The 14,798-nt window shown below is 41.2% G+C and overlaps 1 protein-coding gene across 1 annotated transcript; it reads right to left on the bottom strand.

The window, feature by feature from the left end:
* Positions 1 to 551: 551 nt before the first annotated feature.
* On the bottom strand, positions 552 to 11,187 carry AKIRIN1 (akirin 1). The gene is made up of 5 exons (XM_070368379.1): positions 10,846 to 11,187; positions 6,549 to 6,689; positions 4,130 to 4,264; positions 2,742 to 2,813; positions 552 to 2,083 (listed from the first exon to the last, which is right to left on the bottom strand). The coding sequence occupies exons 1-5, from the start codon at positions 11,063 to 11,065 to the stop codon at positions 2,073 to 2,075; spliced, it is 579 nt and encodes a 192-aa protein (XP_070224480.1). The 5' UTR covers positions 11,066 to 11,187; the 3' UTR covers positions 552 to 2,072.
* Positions 11,188 to 14,798: the final 3,611 nt, after the last annotated feature.

Here is a 14,798-nt window from a genome sequence, read left to right on the forward strand (position 1 = left end):
CTTATATCCCGTGGCCCCAAAGGGTAACCATATGATGATACAAGAGCCTAACAATACTGGGTGCAGCGAGAGGGTATCTATCTTCTTCCTTAGAGAGACCTACTCTATTTCTCACCCAGAAGCCATTTAGTAGGAATGGGACTGACACCAGCGACAGTGAGCTGGCACCTCACACTGACTCTGTATTAAAAAGGCTTCAGCGAAGCAGCATGCCCCAGTCCTGGTCCATCCTTCAGGACGTCGGATGCCCCCACAGTTGCCCTTCCCTTGTTTTGCTGTGACTATCCCACTGTAAGGCCACTCTCATTACAGCCACTGCTATTCTTCTCTTCCAGGAAGAAGTGACTACCCTGGACAAAGAAGAGATGAAACACATTGCCCTTCAAATATGAAGTCAAAATCATTCTTTAATAATTAAAAGATCACTTCTGGGCTTTAAAAAGTCTTTAAATCTTAAATGTAATGTTGAAATGGAGAAATAGTTATAGCAGCCTCACATAAATTATTTGAATTAATAAACATATCACAGTATTAAGAAGGCAAGGTAAACAAATAGCTTAAGTATTTTATTTGTTTGCAACTAAGCTTATTAACACTATATAATGAAAATGTACAAAGAATAATGTTGTTGTTTTGGTTAGATTTAAGTCAAAGACATTCATTAATAAGGAATCTTCGAATGTGAATATTCCAGAAATTTTTCTAAGCCATATATATGATCAGGACAACTGTCTCTGAATATTACCTTACTTTGGAAGGTACTGGCATATGTTTGAATTAAACTCAAGTTTTGTTTTGTTTTTCCCCAAAATAAGCCTTAATTAAAAAAACTAGTCTATATTCAAACTAAAACAATTTTAATAGAACTTTCCTTTCCAGAAACAATAATAAAGGAAACAAGGCATTTTGTAAAATGTGGTCCTGAACAAGTCACAGTAAAAAATAAATGTATACTTAACTTCCACCTCCTCAAAACAGAGGCTACTTTCTGTTCCTCAGCCTTGGAAATAAGGTGAAGAACAGTCTGTAAGCAACTTTGGGCAGGGGTTGCCAAAACAAAGCTTAAGCAGTTGAACATGGACATCTCTTAAAAAGAATTTGGGGGAACCTGACCAAAGGATCCAAATTCTATTTTTAATAATTGATACAAAGGTGAAGTGGCTCCTCCCAAGCAGCAGTGCCTCTGGGGCCTGTCCCAGCCCGTGCCCACCTTTGTTATGCTCCCCATCAAACCCTGATGCTCTTGTTCCAAAGGAGACTTTTTCCTTCTGAGAGGTTCAGTGTCCAGGGAGCTCCCGTGTGAATGAGGTGAGCACAGACTCCACGTGGGTTTTTAAGGCTTGGAGTCAAAGTAATGTTCTAACACGGCGAGGCAGAATCAGATGTCAAGTGGCCTGTCTCCAGTTTGTTCTATTCCTCACCACACATTTGTAGACTTAGGACCACAGACCTTTGCTATGTCATCATAATCACATCTAATGTCCATCCTAACTTATGATTCATATTCTGTGCCTGGAAACAGTCCCTGTATTTAACAATAATACCTACACATAAAACAATCCACTGTTACAACTTATATGGTCACAAAACATTAATGATCTTCTGTAGACCAAGCAAATGTTTTTAACCATAATTGTCGTGCATCAAATTCACAGCCAGAATCCCCAAGATCAAAAAAATTTGCACAATACAAATAATAACTTAAAATACACATACACACATATACACACACTCTCACACACACTTCTTACAGAACTGTGCTTGGGGAAACTCCATTTGTTGAGTGCCACTGAGGGCATATTTTTGCTAAACTGCTGCTCCAGGTGTTTTTGTTTGAAAAATCTATCACAGTAGGGCACAGCTGTTTATTCGATGAGCAGAAAAGAAAGATATGCTTGTGGCAACCAGAAAGTTTTAAGGTCTTTCAAGTTGTATAAAATGGACCTGCAGAAACATTTAAGTGTTCTCAGGATGAAAAGTTGGAGCTGAAATGTGATATCAAACCAGTTGCAAAAAGTGTACAGCAGCCATCTCTTGAGGTCAAACCTGGTACCCAGATATGCAAGAAAGCTTCAGGACACATCTATAAATTAGGAATAAAAAATAAAAGAGTTAAGAATACTAAAAATATAGGATCATGCATTTTTAGTATTAACTAATGGTGAATATGATAAACAGTATGGAGGGTATGAATCACCATTCAAGAGGTCCTAAATTCGCAAGAATTTAAGAGAAGATAATTCTCAGGAACTTACATATATAGCTGTTTATAATTTACGTTTTGAGCAACCAGTAGTGACAAAATCTTTACAATTAAGAAATTCTGACCACACACTTGATAAGCTATCTTAAGGACTCAATTTTCATAAATTAACAGCTGAAAGTATCTTTCTGAGGGAAAAGTCAGATAATAAATTGGCACTGAAGTCAGACTACCTGGGTTTTAATCCTGGCTGAACCACTAGCAATATGAGCCTGGACAAATTATTTAACTTCTTTAAATACTCTTACCTTTAAAATGGGACAAGTAGCAGTTTCTCCCTCACAGGGGAATTATGGATTAAACAAACTTTGGGAGGATTTAAATGGTTCAGCACAGTGCTGGACATACAAGTATTCTTTAAATGTCATCTATTATTTTACTTCATAGGGGCTTTTGGCTCCTAAGAGACAAGGTACCCAGTGTCAAAATCTTGCTCTTGAAAGTTGAAAAAGTCAACGAAAGACTTGGCAATACTTACAGCTTGTTGGCCTTGTCCCATATCGTCGCATAATCTGATCATGTGTGAATTTCACAAAAGATTCATATTGTTCTGTGAGAGGAAAGACAGTATATACTATCCCCAGAAACTCTCCCACAGTTTTTCAAGAATCAAGGGTCAGAATCACATATAGCTTCCCATTTAACATTACCCACTCTTAGGCCCTCCTTATAATGGTCACTCTGAGATCTATTCCTTTTTCTCAGGTCCCAGAGCCAAATCCCTAGCTCCTAGGTTTGGTCACTGATCATCTCTAACATTTTCCTAATAATCTCACCCCTGCCATAATTTCATCTCCTGCTAATGGCTCCCCAAGACAGGCAGCTATGCGTACTACTACAAGTCAGCAAATCTTAGTGTATCTCCTATAGGACATGAAGCTTGAAGCTCTTTTCTGCACTTTATCTTTGCTATAAATTTCAACATACACATTGAGTGATAGAGGTGGAATGGCTAGAAAGCTAAGAGAAAATGCCACAGTACCTAACTACAGACAGTTCCACAGAAGTTACCTTCTGAAGGGGAAACTCAGTAGAAAGACAGAAGGCAGTCTGACATCCATGAACAAAGAAGTCCAAACAATTTTGGAGTGGGGGCGGAAGATGGGAATGACATACTACAGCTTCTTCTTATAATACACACCATTAGTGTATTAAAGGATCAAAGAGGTTCTGCTATAAAGAAATTCATTTAACACTCTGTTAAGTCAACAGTTCTCAATTTAAAGCTGACCTACTGACATTCTGTAATGTAGGCCTGGTGGTGAGAAAACAATACTGTTACGGGAAGAAGCTGTTGCCTAAAAACCTCTCTGATCACATCATCCTCTCTCACTAAACAGGTACTACTTTCTATTCTTGATTTAGATACCTTCCTTTTACAAAAGGCTTTACTTGTTGTCATCACTAATCACTCTGTTCTAGCCTGAGCAGTGCTTTCCAGACATTAAAGTACCTCTAAATCACAAGACGCCCGACTTCCACATCCACAAACAGACTCCCACCAGAACTCTGAATCTGTCGACTATACTCTTTCCAACCACCTGATGGGAGGTTAGCATGATCCCCACCCACGTCTACTCACCAGCTATTCCAAATAACCTTCTCAATGCCTTTATTCATATGGAAGATTCTTGAAAGAAAAGCTTGGCTTGTTTCGAAAATGCAAATGAAAGTCCTTCCATACAATGTATAAATAAAATGCTTAGAATCCAAAAGAGAGTAATTAAGGAGAGTAACTTAATACTTAAAATTCATTGAACTCTCTGGTATTAAGTTTTATGCTTTTTCTAAGTTACCATTTACTTAGCCGGGATTAATCCTTACTGAATCCTAATAACAATGGTCATAGCCACTGTGTCAGCCTACCTGCTAGTTTAGTATTGAGGATTTGCTCATATTCCTCCCGAATTTTATCTTCATAGTCTTTTAAGAGACGCTCACATATTATTCCAACTTGTCGGAGCGTAAAGGTGGGCTGGTCCTTTTTCATCCAGGAGGAACCTGGCCAAAAGACAAATCTAGTTTACATAACACATTCCAGCTGTAGGGTTCTGAATTGGTAACTAAACAAAGGGTCCTAGAATATAAAAATTGTTTTAAAAAATAGTAATTTCCACTACTTGACAACACATGAAATAGTTTCACAAAATTCTGTTTCTGACATTCGTTCTACAAGGCAAATCTAGTAGGAAGAAAGTGTGTTCAAGTGTGCTAGCTTATCTGCACACAGAAAAATGGTTCTGATGCCATTAATAATCTGAGCCCATACAGAATGCTCACCTGGTAAAGAACAAAAAGGTTAAAGCTGATAGAAAGACTGGATTAGAGAAAACAGATTCACAGTGTAAGAGCTGGGCTTCCCTGGTAGCTCAGCTGGTAAAGAATCCGCCCACAATGCAGGAGCCCCGATTTGATTCCTGGGTTGGGAAGATCCCCTGGAGAAGGGATAGGCTACCCACTCCAGTATTCTTGGGCTTCCCTGGTGGCTCAGCTGGTAAAGAATCCGCCTGTAATGTGGGAAACCTGGGTTCGATCCCTGGGTTGGGAAGATTCCCCAAGGAGGGCACCCCCACAGTCCAAGGTGTTGCAATGAGTTGTACATGCCTGAGCAACTAAGCACAGCATAGCACACGTAAGAGCTACCCTGATCCTTGGAGATCATCTACACCTATGTTTAATCATGGTGGTACATCATAATTATCTGTAGAATAAACAACAACAAAAAAGATACATATTGATTTAATTCTGGGGTAAAAGGGCTTGGGGACTGTTTAAGTTACACAGGTGATTCTGATAAGAAAGAGCTGACCTGCCCGATATAAAAAACTGTTAAGTCACTGACGTATGAAGGAAAGAGACAATTAGGCACTAAAAATCTCATCCTTGGTCCCTTTTAAAACTAGGTTGAGGAAAATGAAATGTTCCTAAGATTGCAGCTGGAAAGCAAAATTTCCACTGGGATGCCAGATGGAAATTGGCTTCCTGAACATGATAAAAGGAGCAGCTCTGTCCCAGTTCTGAATTTTCCTCAAAGCTCAGCCTGAAATCTGTTTCTTGAGCCCTCTTGGTCTATAAACCAGTTAAATTATTTATAATTGTTTCTCTACTCATAATATTCTATTACATCAAAATTATATTACTAAAATCCCAAGAGAATATTAAGGAGACTTGCTAGTTACAATCACTGAAAGATCTATCACTCATGTATGTACAATTAATTGGAAAGGGTGTTGTCTGAGAGCCAAGACCTCTGGGTTAGAAGACAATTGAAATAAAAATTATTTCACGTGAAATTCACATAAAATGAACCATTTTAAAACTGAACAATTCAGTGGCATTTAGTATAGTCATATGGAGAAGGCAATGGCACCCCACTCCAGTACTCTTGCCTGGAAAATCCCATGGACGGAGGAGCCTGGAAGGCTGCAGTTCATGGGGTCGCACACAGTCGGACACGACTGAAGCGACTTAGCAGTAGCAGCAGCAGTATAGTCATAATGTACAACCACCACCTCTATCTAATTTCAAAATATTTCCATCACTCCAAGTAACACCACTTACCCATTAAGCAATTTGTCCCCACTCCCCCTACCTCCTGGCTAACATTAATCTGTGTTCTATAAGGAGACTAATTTTAATCAAGGCAATTTAAAACTCTACGAACTGTTAAAAGGAGAATATTCTGTGAGGAAATAAACTCCTCTACTGTTAAAGTAGGCAGAGTTCACTACCAGAGGTGATGTTTGAGCCCCGGCCTGTTGACTACTTGCAGGGACTCATGGCTGAACTATGTGACCATGAAGGTTCCCTCCAACCCTGAGATGCTATTTTTGAGCACATCCTCTCTGACCACCTGTCGATGTTATAGAGCAATGCTGTCACACAACGTTCTCCAATAACGGAAATGTTCTATAGTGTTGTCTAATACAACAGTCACAGGTGGCTGTTAAGTATTTGAAATATGGCTACAGCAGTTGAGAAACTAAAATTTTATTAAATGTTAAGTAATTTAAAATTAAACAGCTACATGTGGCTACTGGCTATGGTACTAGATGCTGCAGTTACAAAGGGTACTCTTGAACTGGGTGGAAGGAAGGTCAATCCAATCAATCTAAGGTCTTTTGTAATTTCATGACTATGGTTTTAAAAGTATTTATAAGTAGTAATATAATGTATACACTTTACCAATTTTATTACTTAGATGAAATCAATTCTGGCTTAGGAAACCATTTTAATTACCAATTACAAAGTCTTGAATGGATTATGCACACTAAAACATGCTTACCTGGAGAACTAGGTGCTGTGAGTGTTGAGGAGTGAGGCTGACTTTCCGAAGTACAAGCTTCACTCTGATTAAGAACAACTTCTAAATGTCTCCACCTCTGATAACGACTATATTCTTGTTTTATGTTCTGAAAAATTTGCTCTAATAAAAAAGAAACACACTTGAGCATGCACTTTATTGTTACTTCTTCACGCTTCCTGTCCCTTTTTCCATGTTATACATATTAACAAGAAAAATGTTTATACCAGATACAGCACTCCTCTTATAACCCCCGAAGTGCTTCCTCTTATTGCCACTGTTTCAATAATTACATAGCGTAGCAGCTATTTTGGCATAAACCACCCAGATATTAATAGTTCACTTTGCTTCTTTTCTTGTGACAATGATGACCAGATCTGCCGTTTGCTGTAGGATTAACTAGGACAACTTACAGCAACAAATAAACAAACAAAGCCATGCTTCACCTAATAAAGAGCTATTTTTGATCTCTGTTGAGTTGCACAATTTCACAAACCAGGGAATTAAGAGTCTCTTACTACCCAAGGGCTTCTAACAATGAAACTCTTATACTGTTTGGAATTTAAGATCTCTGGGGAAGGGGACAGTAGAAATCATTAGGTTCACAGCTTGGACATTGACCAAGAGAAGATCTGACATTATTGCTTGGAATGGGTGGTCAGAGCTTAGCAATAAATTTTCTGATCCTATAAGAGGCAGTATTTGGTAGGATTCAGATTACTATTCTGTGTCAAGGTAATAAATCAATTTGCTAATGCTATTAAAGGGAGTCCAAAACACACAAATCACTAACCACCCTGAAGGCCTCTCCCAGAGACAATACAGAATCTGAAAGGATGTGGTTTTCAAGTTTTCTGGTGTGTGTGTTTTTTATATATTTTTTTTTGCGGGGGGGGGGGGGGTGGGGTGAGTAAAACATATATTCACTTTCCACATAACAGAGCTTCCTCATAAAAAATGAAAACCAGGAAGCTGTATCACTCCCCTACTTATATTATTCTTATACTTGCTATAACCATATATTTTTTAAAACAGGGGTAATTGCCAATAATGCCATTGCTTCCTTCCTACCTATGTGACTATGACCCTGGGAAATCATTCAGGATTAGTTGCCTAGTACTTCAAAACGAATGTTAAATGTCTACCCAAAAAGTTGTGAGCATCTACACCAAAGACATTAATAATGCCATAAGAAGTGATGATACAGTCTGACACGAGCTCAATGTAGCGCCACACACAGCTCAACTCCAGAATTCTCAGCCTGAACACCAGAAAAATGTAGGATTAGCAACCCTTTCCTTTCACAGTGCTATGAAGTTCATGTTTTAGATCCCTGAATTTATGAAGTCTCTGCTTCATCTTCAAAATGTATTATTCTCCAAGCACATACTTGCCAGAATCAATACAAGGATGTAAGGAACTGCAAAGACTTGAAACAAGAAAGGACAAGTATGAGGACAACGCTCATGAGAACAGAAGGTCTTTGATAAACTAACCGCCTCCTGTACAACAAAGTGAACAAACGGAAAAGACACAACATTAAGGCTGGCAGAAGGACTGGCAAGTCCAAGAGTCCAAACACGGTGTGCACAGGATAAAACGAAGTAGCTGTGATTTTCTTCCCAAGAAGGCCACATAAAACAGTAAAACACATTAAAAAAAAAACTTAACAGTGGATAATAATTTAAATTCTTGCCTCCCAGTATTATTTGAGATTGTGCTTCTAGGTTATACCAAACTAAACCCATCTTCAAAATTCTACAATAGCTTCTGGTTGCTACAGACCAAATTCAAACCCTTGAATATGGTATCCCTTGCCTTCCAAGACTTGGCCCCAAATTACTTTTCCAGTTCCATCTCCCACTACAACACTGTTGCCTTAAACTATCCTTTCTTTAACCGGTGGGTTTTCTGGCCTTTGCTCTAGCACTTTTCCTTTGCTTGATCTGAAGATGTCTCTCCCACTAACATTACTCAAGACCCAGCTAAAATGTTCTTTCTTTCTGGAAGTTATTCTCCAACCCTAAAGTCATGATCAATTATTAACTGTTTTACATCTAAACTCAATCCATGTTTACAAACATCTCCTGGAGGTCAGCAAGCCCCTTCCGTGGCTGGTATCCACCTAGTTTCTTTAAATACAAAAGGCTTAATTTTATAGGCTCCTTCCACAAAAAGTGCTATAATATATACTGCCCCTCTTTTTAAGTTCAGGAAGAACAGTTTCTTGACTATTTCTTAGAGAACTTTTGAGTTAAATAGGATATTTTAAAATGAAGTCACTGATTTTAAAATTCACTATTCTATTAGTTGGCTTTATTCCTCTTGCATAGCAACTAATATTTTCTCCCCCATTCTTCCATTTTAATCCATAAGGCATCTTCCACTTAAGCCAAAGCAACAAATCATATTGGTTCTTTCATGCCAGAATCATATTCTAATAAGCATTAAGAAACATAACTGATCAATCTTTACAAATGAATATTTTAAATAAAATACTTTCACATAAAATGACCAAGAAATCCATGCAAAAATTTTATGACTGAAAAAACCCCCAACGACCCCAGTATAGACTGCCATATTTAGGCTTCCAAATACATTCAGCAATTACTTACTAAGCATTTGCTATATTGTAAACTACACAGAATTAATCTAGATGGTAGTACTGGAAGAAATAAAAAATTTGCATAAAATCCATCAAGATAGGTGAGGCAAGTATTAATTCTATTTTGCAGAAGAGCGATCCAGAAAGATTATGTGACTAACCTTGGGTATCTTTAGCAGTGTAAGAAAAATATCTCTCTTCAAGAGGGTATCTATGTCCCCTGCTTTTGCAAACATTATTTCATTCAGTACACAAGGCTTTGCAACATTAAGTAATCAGACAACTAAAATAGAATAGAGTTCCTTATGGGGCAGGGTTAGTCAGGTAAGGATGGAAGACTTGAAGAAATAATTGTATTTATTAGCAAACAGGTGAAAACATCATGATGGAAGTCAAGGATAAGGCACAGCCAAGTGGGGCTGGGGGGAAAAAAGCAAAGGCATAGTTTGGGGAAAAAATGTATAAAAGACTGACTAGGCAAGAAATGGCTATAGCAGATAAACCCTTTAAATGCCAAGGTAAGAGGAGAGGTGAGGTGAACACGAGTAAGGACACAGTGCCTAGGAGAGCCTGGCTGGCTACCGCTGGGATCTTGGTGTGAGAGGATGAGGGCCTCAAATCTGCATTGTGGATATGCACTATGCAGAGTGGGGAGGAAATAATGGCTAAAGACACTGGTAACTGAAAGGGGTAAGCAAAGAGATTTTAAGGCAACCTCAAGGTTTTGCTAACGCTTGAGGAATAGAAAAACACACAAAGAAATGAGTTGCCAAAGTCCAGTTGTGAGCCACCCCCCCTCCATTTCCGGGAGTCCTTTAAAACTGCTAAATATTCATTCTGATGCACCTTTCCCTCTATTCTTGCGCTGTGGTTAGGAGCCGAGTTTTTTTCTTTCGTTTTTAACTTTATTGTCACACCAGTTCTCGTCTTTCCCTGGCCTGTGTGGAAGGCCTTATTGAAGGAGAATCTCTGTTACGGATAATTGAATTTCTGCTTCCGGAGCTTCTGTATGTTGAAGGATTCTCAAATTCTAGCTAACGATCTACCGATTTCAAGCCATATATGGTGCAAGACAATAGCCATACAATAAAAGAACATGGCCAGTCTCTTAGAAACAGGTTGAAATCGGATTCCACGACTTCCGAGGGCGGCCCGAGATCACCAAAGACTTCTGGAAATCAGGTCTCCCTACAAGACCCAGCACAGTGCTGCATAGCACGTTCTCAGGCCCCTTCCCAGTAACCCGCCCCCAACCCCCGCACCCTCAAGGCCAGGTTCGTGAGTAGAATCCAATTTTCCATGGCCCACTGGATCTGCAGGGCGGCTCAGTACAGGGAGGGCAGCGGAGAAAGGAGAGGCTCTGAGGTCTGGGAGGGCCCCGAGCGGCCGGGGCTATTTCCATCTTGCTCCCGCTGCCCACCCCTCTAGGCTCCCCAGCTTCAGGAAAACCGAAAACCGACTCTGTGGCCCTACTACCCCTCCCGGATGTCTTCCATCCCCGGAAGCGACAAGGCCCAGCGGCACCCCTGTTCCCTTTTCTCAGGGCAAAGAAGGGGTCTGCAAGTGAACTAGCTTAGCGTTCATCATCTTCTCCCACCCCCACTCCACCCCCACCCCCACCCCCCCCGCAAATGCCTGGGCCTGGCTTCTTGCCAAGCCCGCAGCGTTGGTTACCCGGAGTTGGAAGGCGCCGGTCGCTGCCGGGCGGGGCGGGCTGCTGCAGAGTCGGCGGTGGGATCTGCGTCTGAAGCAGCGGCGGCGGTTCGGCGTCCGGGGGCCTGAGGCCCGGAGTGGGGCCGGACAGAGGGGCGCAGCGCCGTCGCTTCGGAGAGCCAGGGCTCAGCAGCGCCGCCTCGAACTCCATGGGCCGCTTCAATGTCGCCCCGCACGCCATGCCGCTGAAAGACCAGGGACCAGGAGCCGCCGCGGTTGTAAGTGAGGCCCAACCTCCCGCTCCTCAGCGGAGCTCGCAAGCCAAGCCGGCGCCAATGGCGCCTACAGCACCCGGCAGCAGCGCTGGCCCCGCCTCCTGTGACGTCATGGGCCTGCGCCACCACCCAGCGGAGGGGGGGAAGCCGGAAGAGGGCCGCTCTGGGAGGCCCGTCAGCCACGTTCTGGCCCGCGGCGCCCCCTACTGAGGAAATGGAACGATCTGGGCGGAGAGTTTGGTCACCAAGCAACCTCGGGAAGGCCCCCACCTCCGCCTCTACCGCTCCCAGGGTCCCATCCTCCCCCAACCTTCCAGAGCCAAAGCGCCGGGGTGGCCCCTTAGGTTTTCGCACCTGCGCGAATGGGAATTGGGGGAAGGGAGAGCCTGGAGGGGGCCTGTCCAGAAGGTATAGGGGTCTGTGTCTTCCGGTCCGGTTACCTCATTCCATCCAAGCCGCTCCAGACCCAGTGATAAGAGAGACGGTTGTACTAAAAGTTCTACAAGGACATTGCCCTCCCACCCCCAGTCCAGGAAAGCCTTCACTTAAACGAAACCCAGAATCTGAGGATGGACTTTATGGAAGTCCATCAACCCCATAAAATTGTATGCAGAATTGCGTGTGTGTGTATGTGTATGTATCTATGACCCGTATCTTTATCAGCTCATCAAAGGGGTATGTTACTCAAAATAGTTAAAAACCAACAGAAAACACGCCCCTGGTTTGAATCATCCAAGAATAGTGTCAGAGTGTTAAGAACTTGAGCTGACAGCTGATTTGCCGGGCCCCTTGTTTGACCTGGCAGCCCAGGTGCTTCCTCAAGTCTATCTGAATTCTTTGAAGCGGTGCCAGCTATAAAATACTTTTGATATTCTGGAAAGATAAATAGAAAACTGGAGCGTTCTGTTTTCAGAAACTGTATTTGAAAGTCTATTACCGGCAAGCAGTTTCAGTGCTTTCAAGAGATGGTCAAAGTGATGTGATCGAAAAAAGGCTAAATCAAAAAAAAAAGAAAGAAGGCTAAATCTATTCTATAACTGTGTATATATGTGTGTGTGTGTGTGTGTATTTATATATATGTAATGGTCATACCTGCTGGGATCTGTCTGCCTAACCATATCTCTGGGATTTTCCTAAACAGTACAAATTTCAGATATTCTCTTCTACTAGACCTTATGCCAGATCAATGTGGCCCAGTATTTGAGTCAGAGAAAATGGGCAATACGACCTCAAGTTCCATTGTTTGCGTCTTTCTGTTGCATATCTTTGTCCTTCCCAGTTTCTCCAAACTTTTTTAAGATCCAAACGTAGGTTTTTTTCTTTGCATTTATCTTTGACAAATAGCAGAAATAATTCTAAAATGACTGAACATACTAAATGCTTAGCTTATTTTATCCTATTTCTTTTCCATAAGGACATAAAGGTTTACAACAGACAAAAACAATACAAAAAACACAAGAGCAACAAACATACAAAACTCCTAGAAATAGAGCACTAGGGCCAAAGAAAAAGGAGATCACAATTATCCTGAGGGTAAACATGGCTGTGACTGAATTTGGTATTTTTGTTCTCAGTGTTCTAGCTGCCAAGGCAAAAGTGAAGACACAGTACATGTTCAATAGATCTTGTCATTTGAAAGGAATCAGTTTATCAGAGAAGACAGAACATAAATTTTTTTGTTTTCATAACACTACATTCTAAATGTGATTTCTCATGTGATTTGTTAGGAACCAGTAAATGATATAATAAAGCAAATAAGCAGATTTAAACAACAAATGCAAAGCATAAATTAAATTGATATTTCTTATGTCCAATAAAAGCCAATGACATAAAAGTAACCTGCTGCTGCTAAGTCGCTTCAGTCGTGTCCGACTCTGTGCGATCCCATAGACGGCAGCCCACCAGGCTCCCCCGTCCCTGGGATTCTCCAGGCAAGAACACTGGAGTGGGTTGCCATTTCCTTCTCCAATGCATGAAAGTGAAAAGTGAAAGTGAAGTCGCTCAGTCATGTCCGACTCTTAGTGACCCCATGGACTGCAGCCTACCAGGCTCCTCCATCCATGGGATTTTCCAGGCAAGAGTACTGGAGTGGGGTGCCATTGGATGGTTGTTTTTTAAGGGACTTATCTAATGTGGTTCAAGCCAATTGCTTTCTTGTGGTCTAAACTGGTCCAAAGTTAGAGCTCAGAAGGTTTGAAAAGTGTGTCCTTTGGGTCATTGTTCTAAATAGCACCTCTTCTAGCTAGGGCTTTGGTAAGTCCTTTGATAGTCTCTTCTCTGTGATACTTTAAAATTTTGAGAGTGTCTTGTAATATTAGTGTTTTAAAACAGGAAGTTATAATTTGTTTGCATGTCTGACTGTGCTTCAAAGCTATAAATTCCTTGAGAATAATAACCAAGTCTCATTCATGTGTGTTTCCCCATCGCCAGTACACTGCTTGAATACAAGAGGGGTAGGCACAGAAGGAATATTGGTCAAATAAATAAATGGTTATCATTTCAAGGTTGTGCTGTGTCCCTGAAAGCTGGTAGTCCACATTGCTGAATGAGGGTGGATTTAGTTGATTCAGAAACCAAACAAGTAGGTGATATATCCTATTATACACTGAAGATGACAGTGGCCCAACCAGTGAGATGTCCTTGAGGGAAGCAGACGGGCTACTCTGACAACTTCTTAGTATGATGTCTCCTTATGAGGTCGTTACCATGGTTCAGGTCTGCTTTGCTTTGCATACTCAGATACTTGACCAGTCATACACATACACCACATACACTACGAATTACCTACCATGGATCAGACACTATATTATCATGGCTGAAGATACTATGGTATAGAAAGAGATATGGTTCCTGCCCTCCTAGGGCTTCCAGTCTATTAGAGATGGCAGACATTAATCAAACTGTAACAATGACAACTGTATAACCACAAACTGTGACAAGTCTATGAAGGAAAAAGACAAGATATTATGAGAGAGTACAGCAGAGGTCTTGTCTTGGAGAACAGTGAAGACTTCCCTGAAGCAGTGACGAGAGAGCTAATTCTTAGGTGTGCTGATAAGGAGTCCAGCGCCCTCAAGGAGGAAGGGGTCCAGGGCTCTTGAGAAGAAGAAAAAGGAGCCTGGGGCTCTAGAGGAGGAGAAAAGGACAAACCTTTTTCTTCTACATTGCTCTGTCTTAGTCAATATAACAATGTATCTTGCTCGAAGACATGTTTCTCCTTAACAAGAACCTACTGACTATTGTGGGAGAGGATCTGGTAAGAGCTTTCTATTGTTACCTCTAATCTTGTTAATTTAAGATAATATGTTGTAGGAGTGGATCTGGTAAAAGTATTTAAGGCCTTGATAAGACTAGCTAGGGGAGCACTCTCAGTCCCCCTTCTAATGTCTGTATCAGAAGCTTTTTTTTGTCCTTTTTCACTTTAATAAAACTCTGCTACACAAAAGCTCTTGAGTATCAAGCCTGGTCCCTGGTGCCGAAGCTAAATCTTATTCTTCAGAGATCGTAAATCTGACATCGTTCACCATAAACCATCAGTGACATCTGAGCTAGGAATTAACTAAGCAAAGAGAAGTTGGGAACACCCCGATCCAAGGGGACAGCAGTCCTAAGTCCAGTGATAAAAGAGATATAATGTGTTTGAAGAATCAAAAGAAGTCTCAAGTGGCTGTGGTGCAGAGCATGAATGCAGATTCAGGA

The sequence above is a fragment of the Bos mutus genome, chromosome 3, assembly GCF_027580195.1.
Source record: "Bos mutus isolate GX-2022 chromosome 3, NWIPB_WYAK_1.1, whole genome shotgun sequence".
Lineage (NCBI taxonomy): Eukaryota > Metazoa > Chordata > Mammalia > Artiodactyla > Bovidae > Bos > Bos mutus.

What these genes read in the sequence shown, in the direction of transcription:
- AKIRIN1 (XM_070368379.1), bottom strand. Translation starts at nt 11,065, where the DNA reads ATGGCGTGCGGGGCGACATTGAAGCGGCCCATGGAGTTCGAGGCGGCG. An exon ending in CCGGCGCCTTCCAACTCCGG is followed by an intron (nt 6,690 to 10,845) that starts GTAACCAACGCT and finishes CTTTTTTATTAG; the next exon opens with AGCAAATTTTTCAGAACATA. An exon ending in CCTCAATACTAAACTAGCAG is followed by an intron (nt 2,814 to 4,129) that starts GTAGGCTGACAC and finishes TTCCTCTCACAG; the next exon opens with AACAATATGAATCTTTTGTG.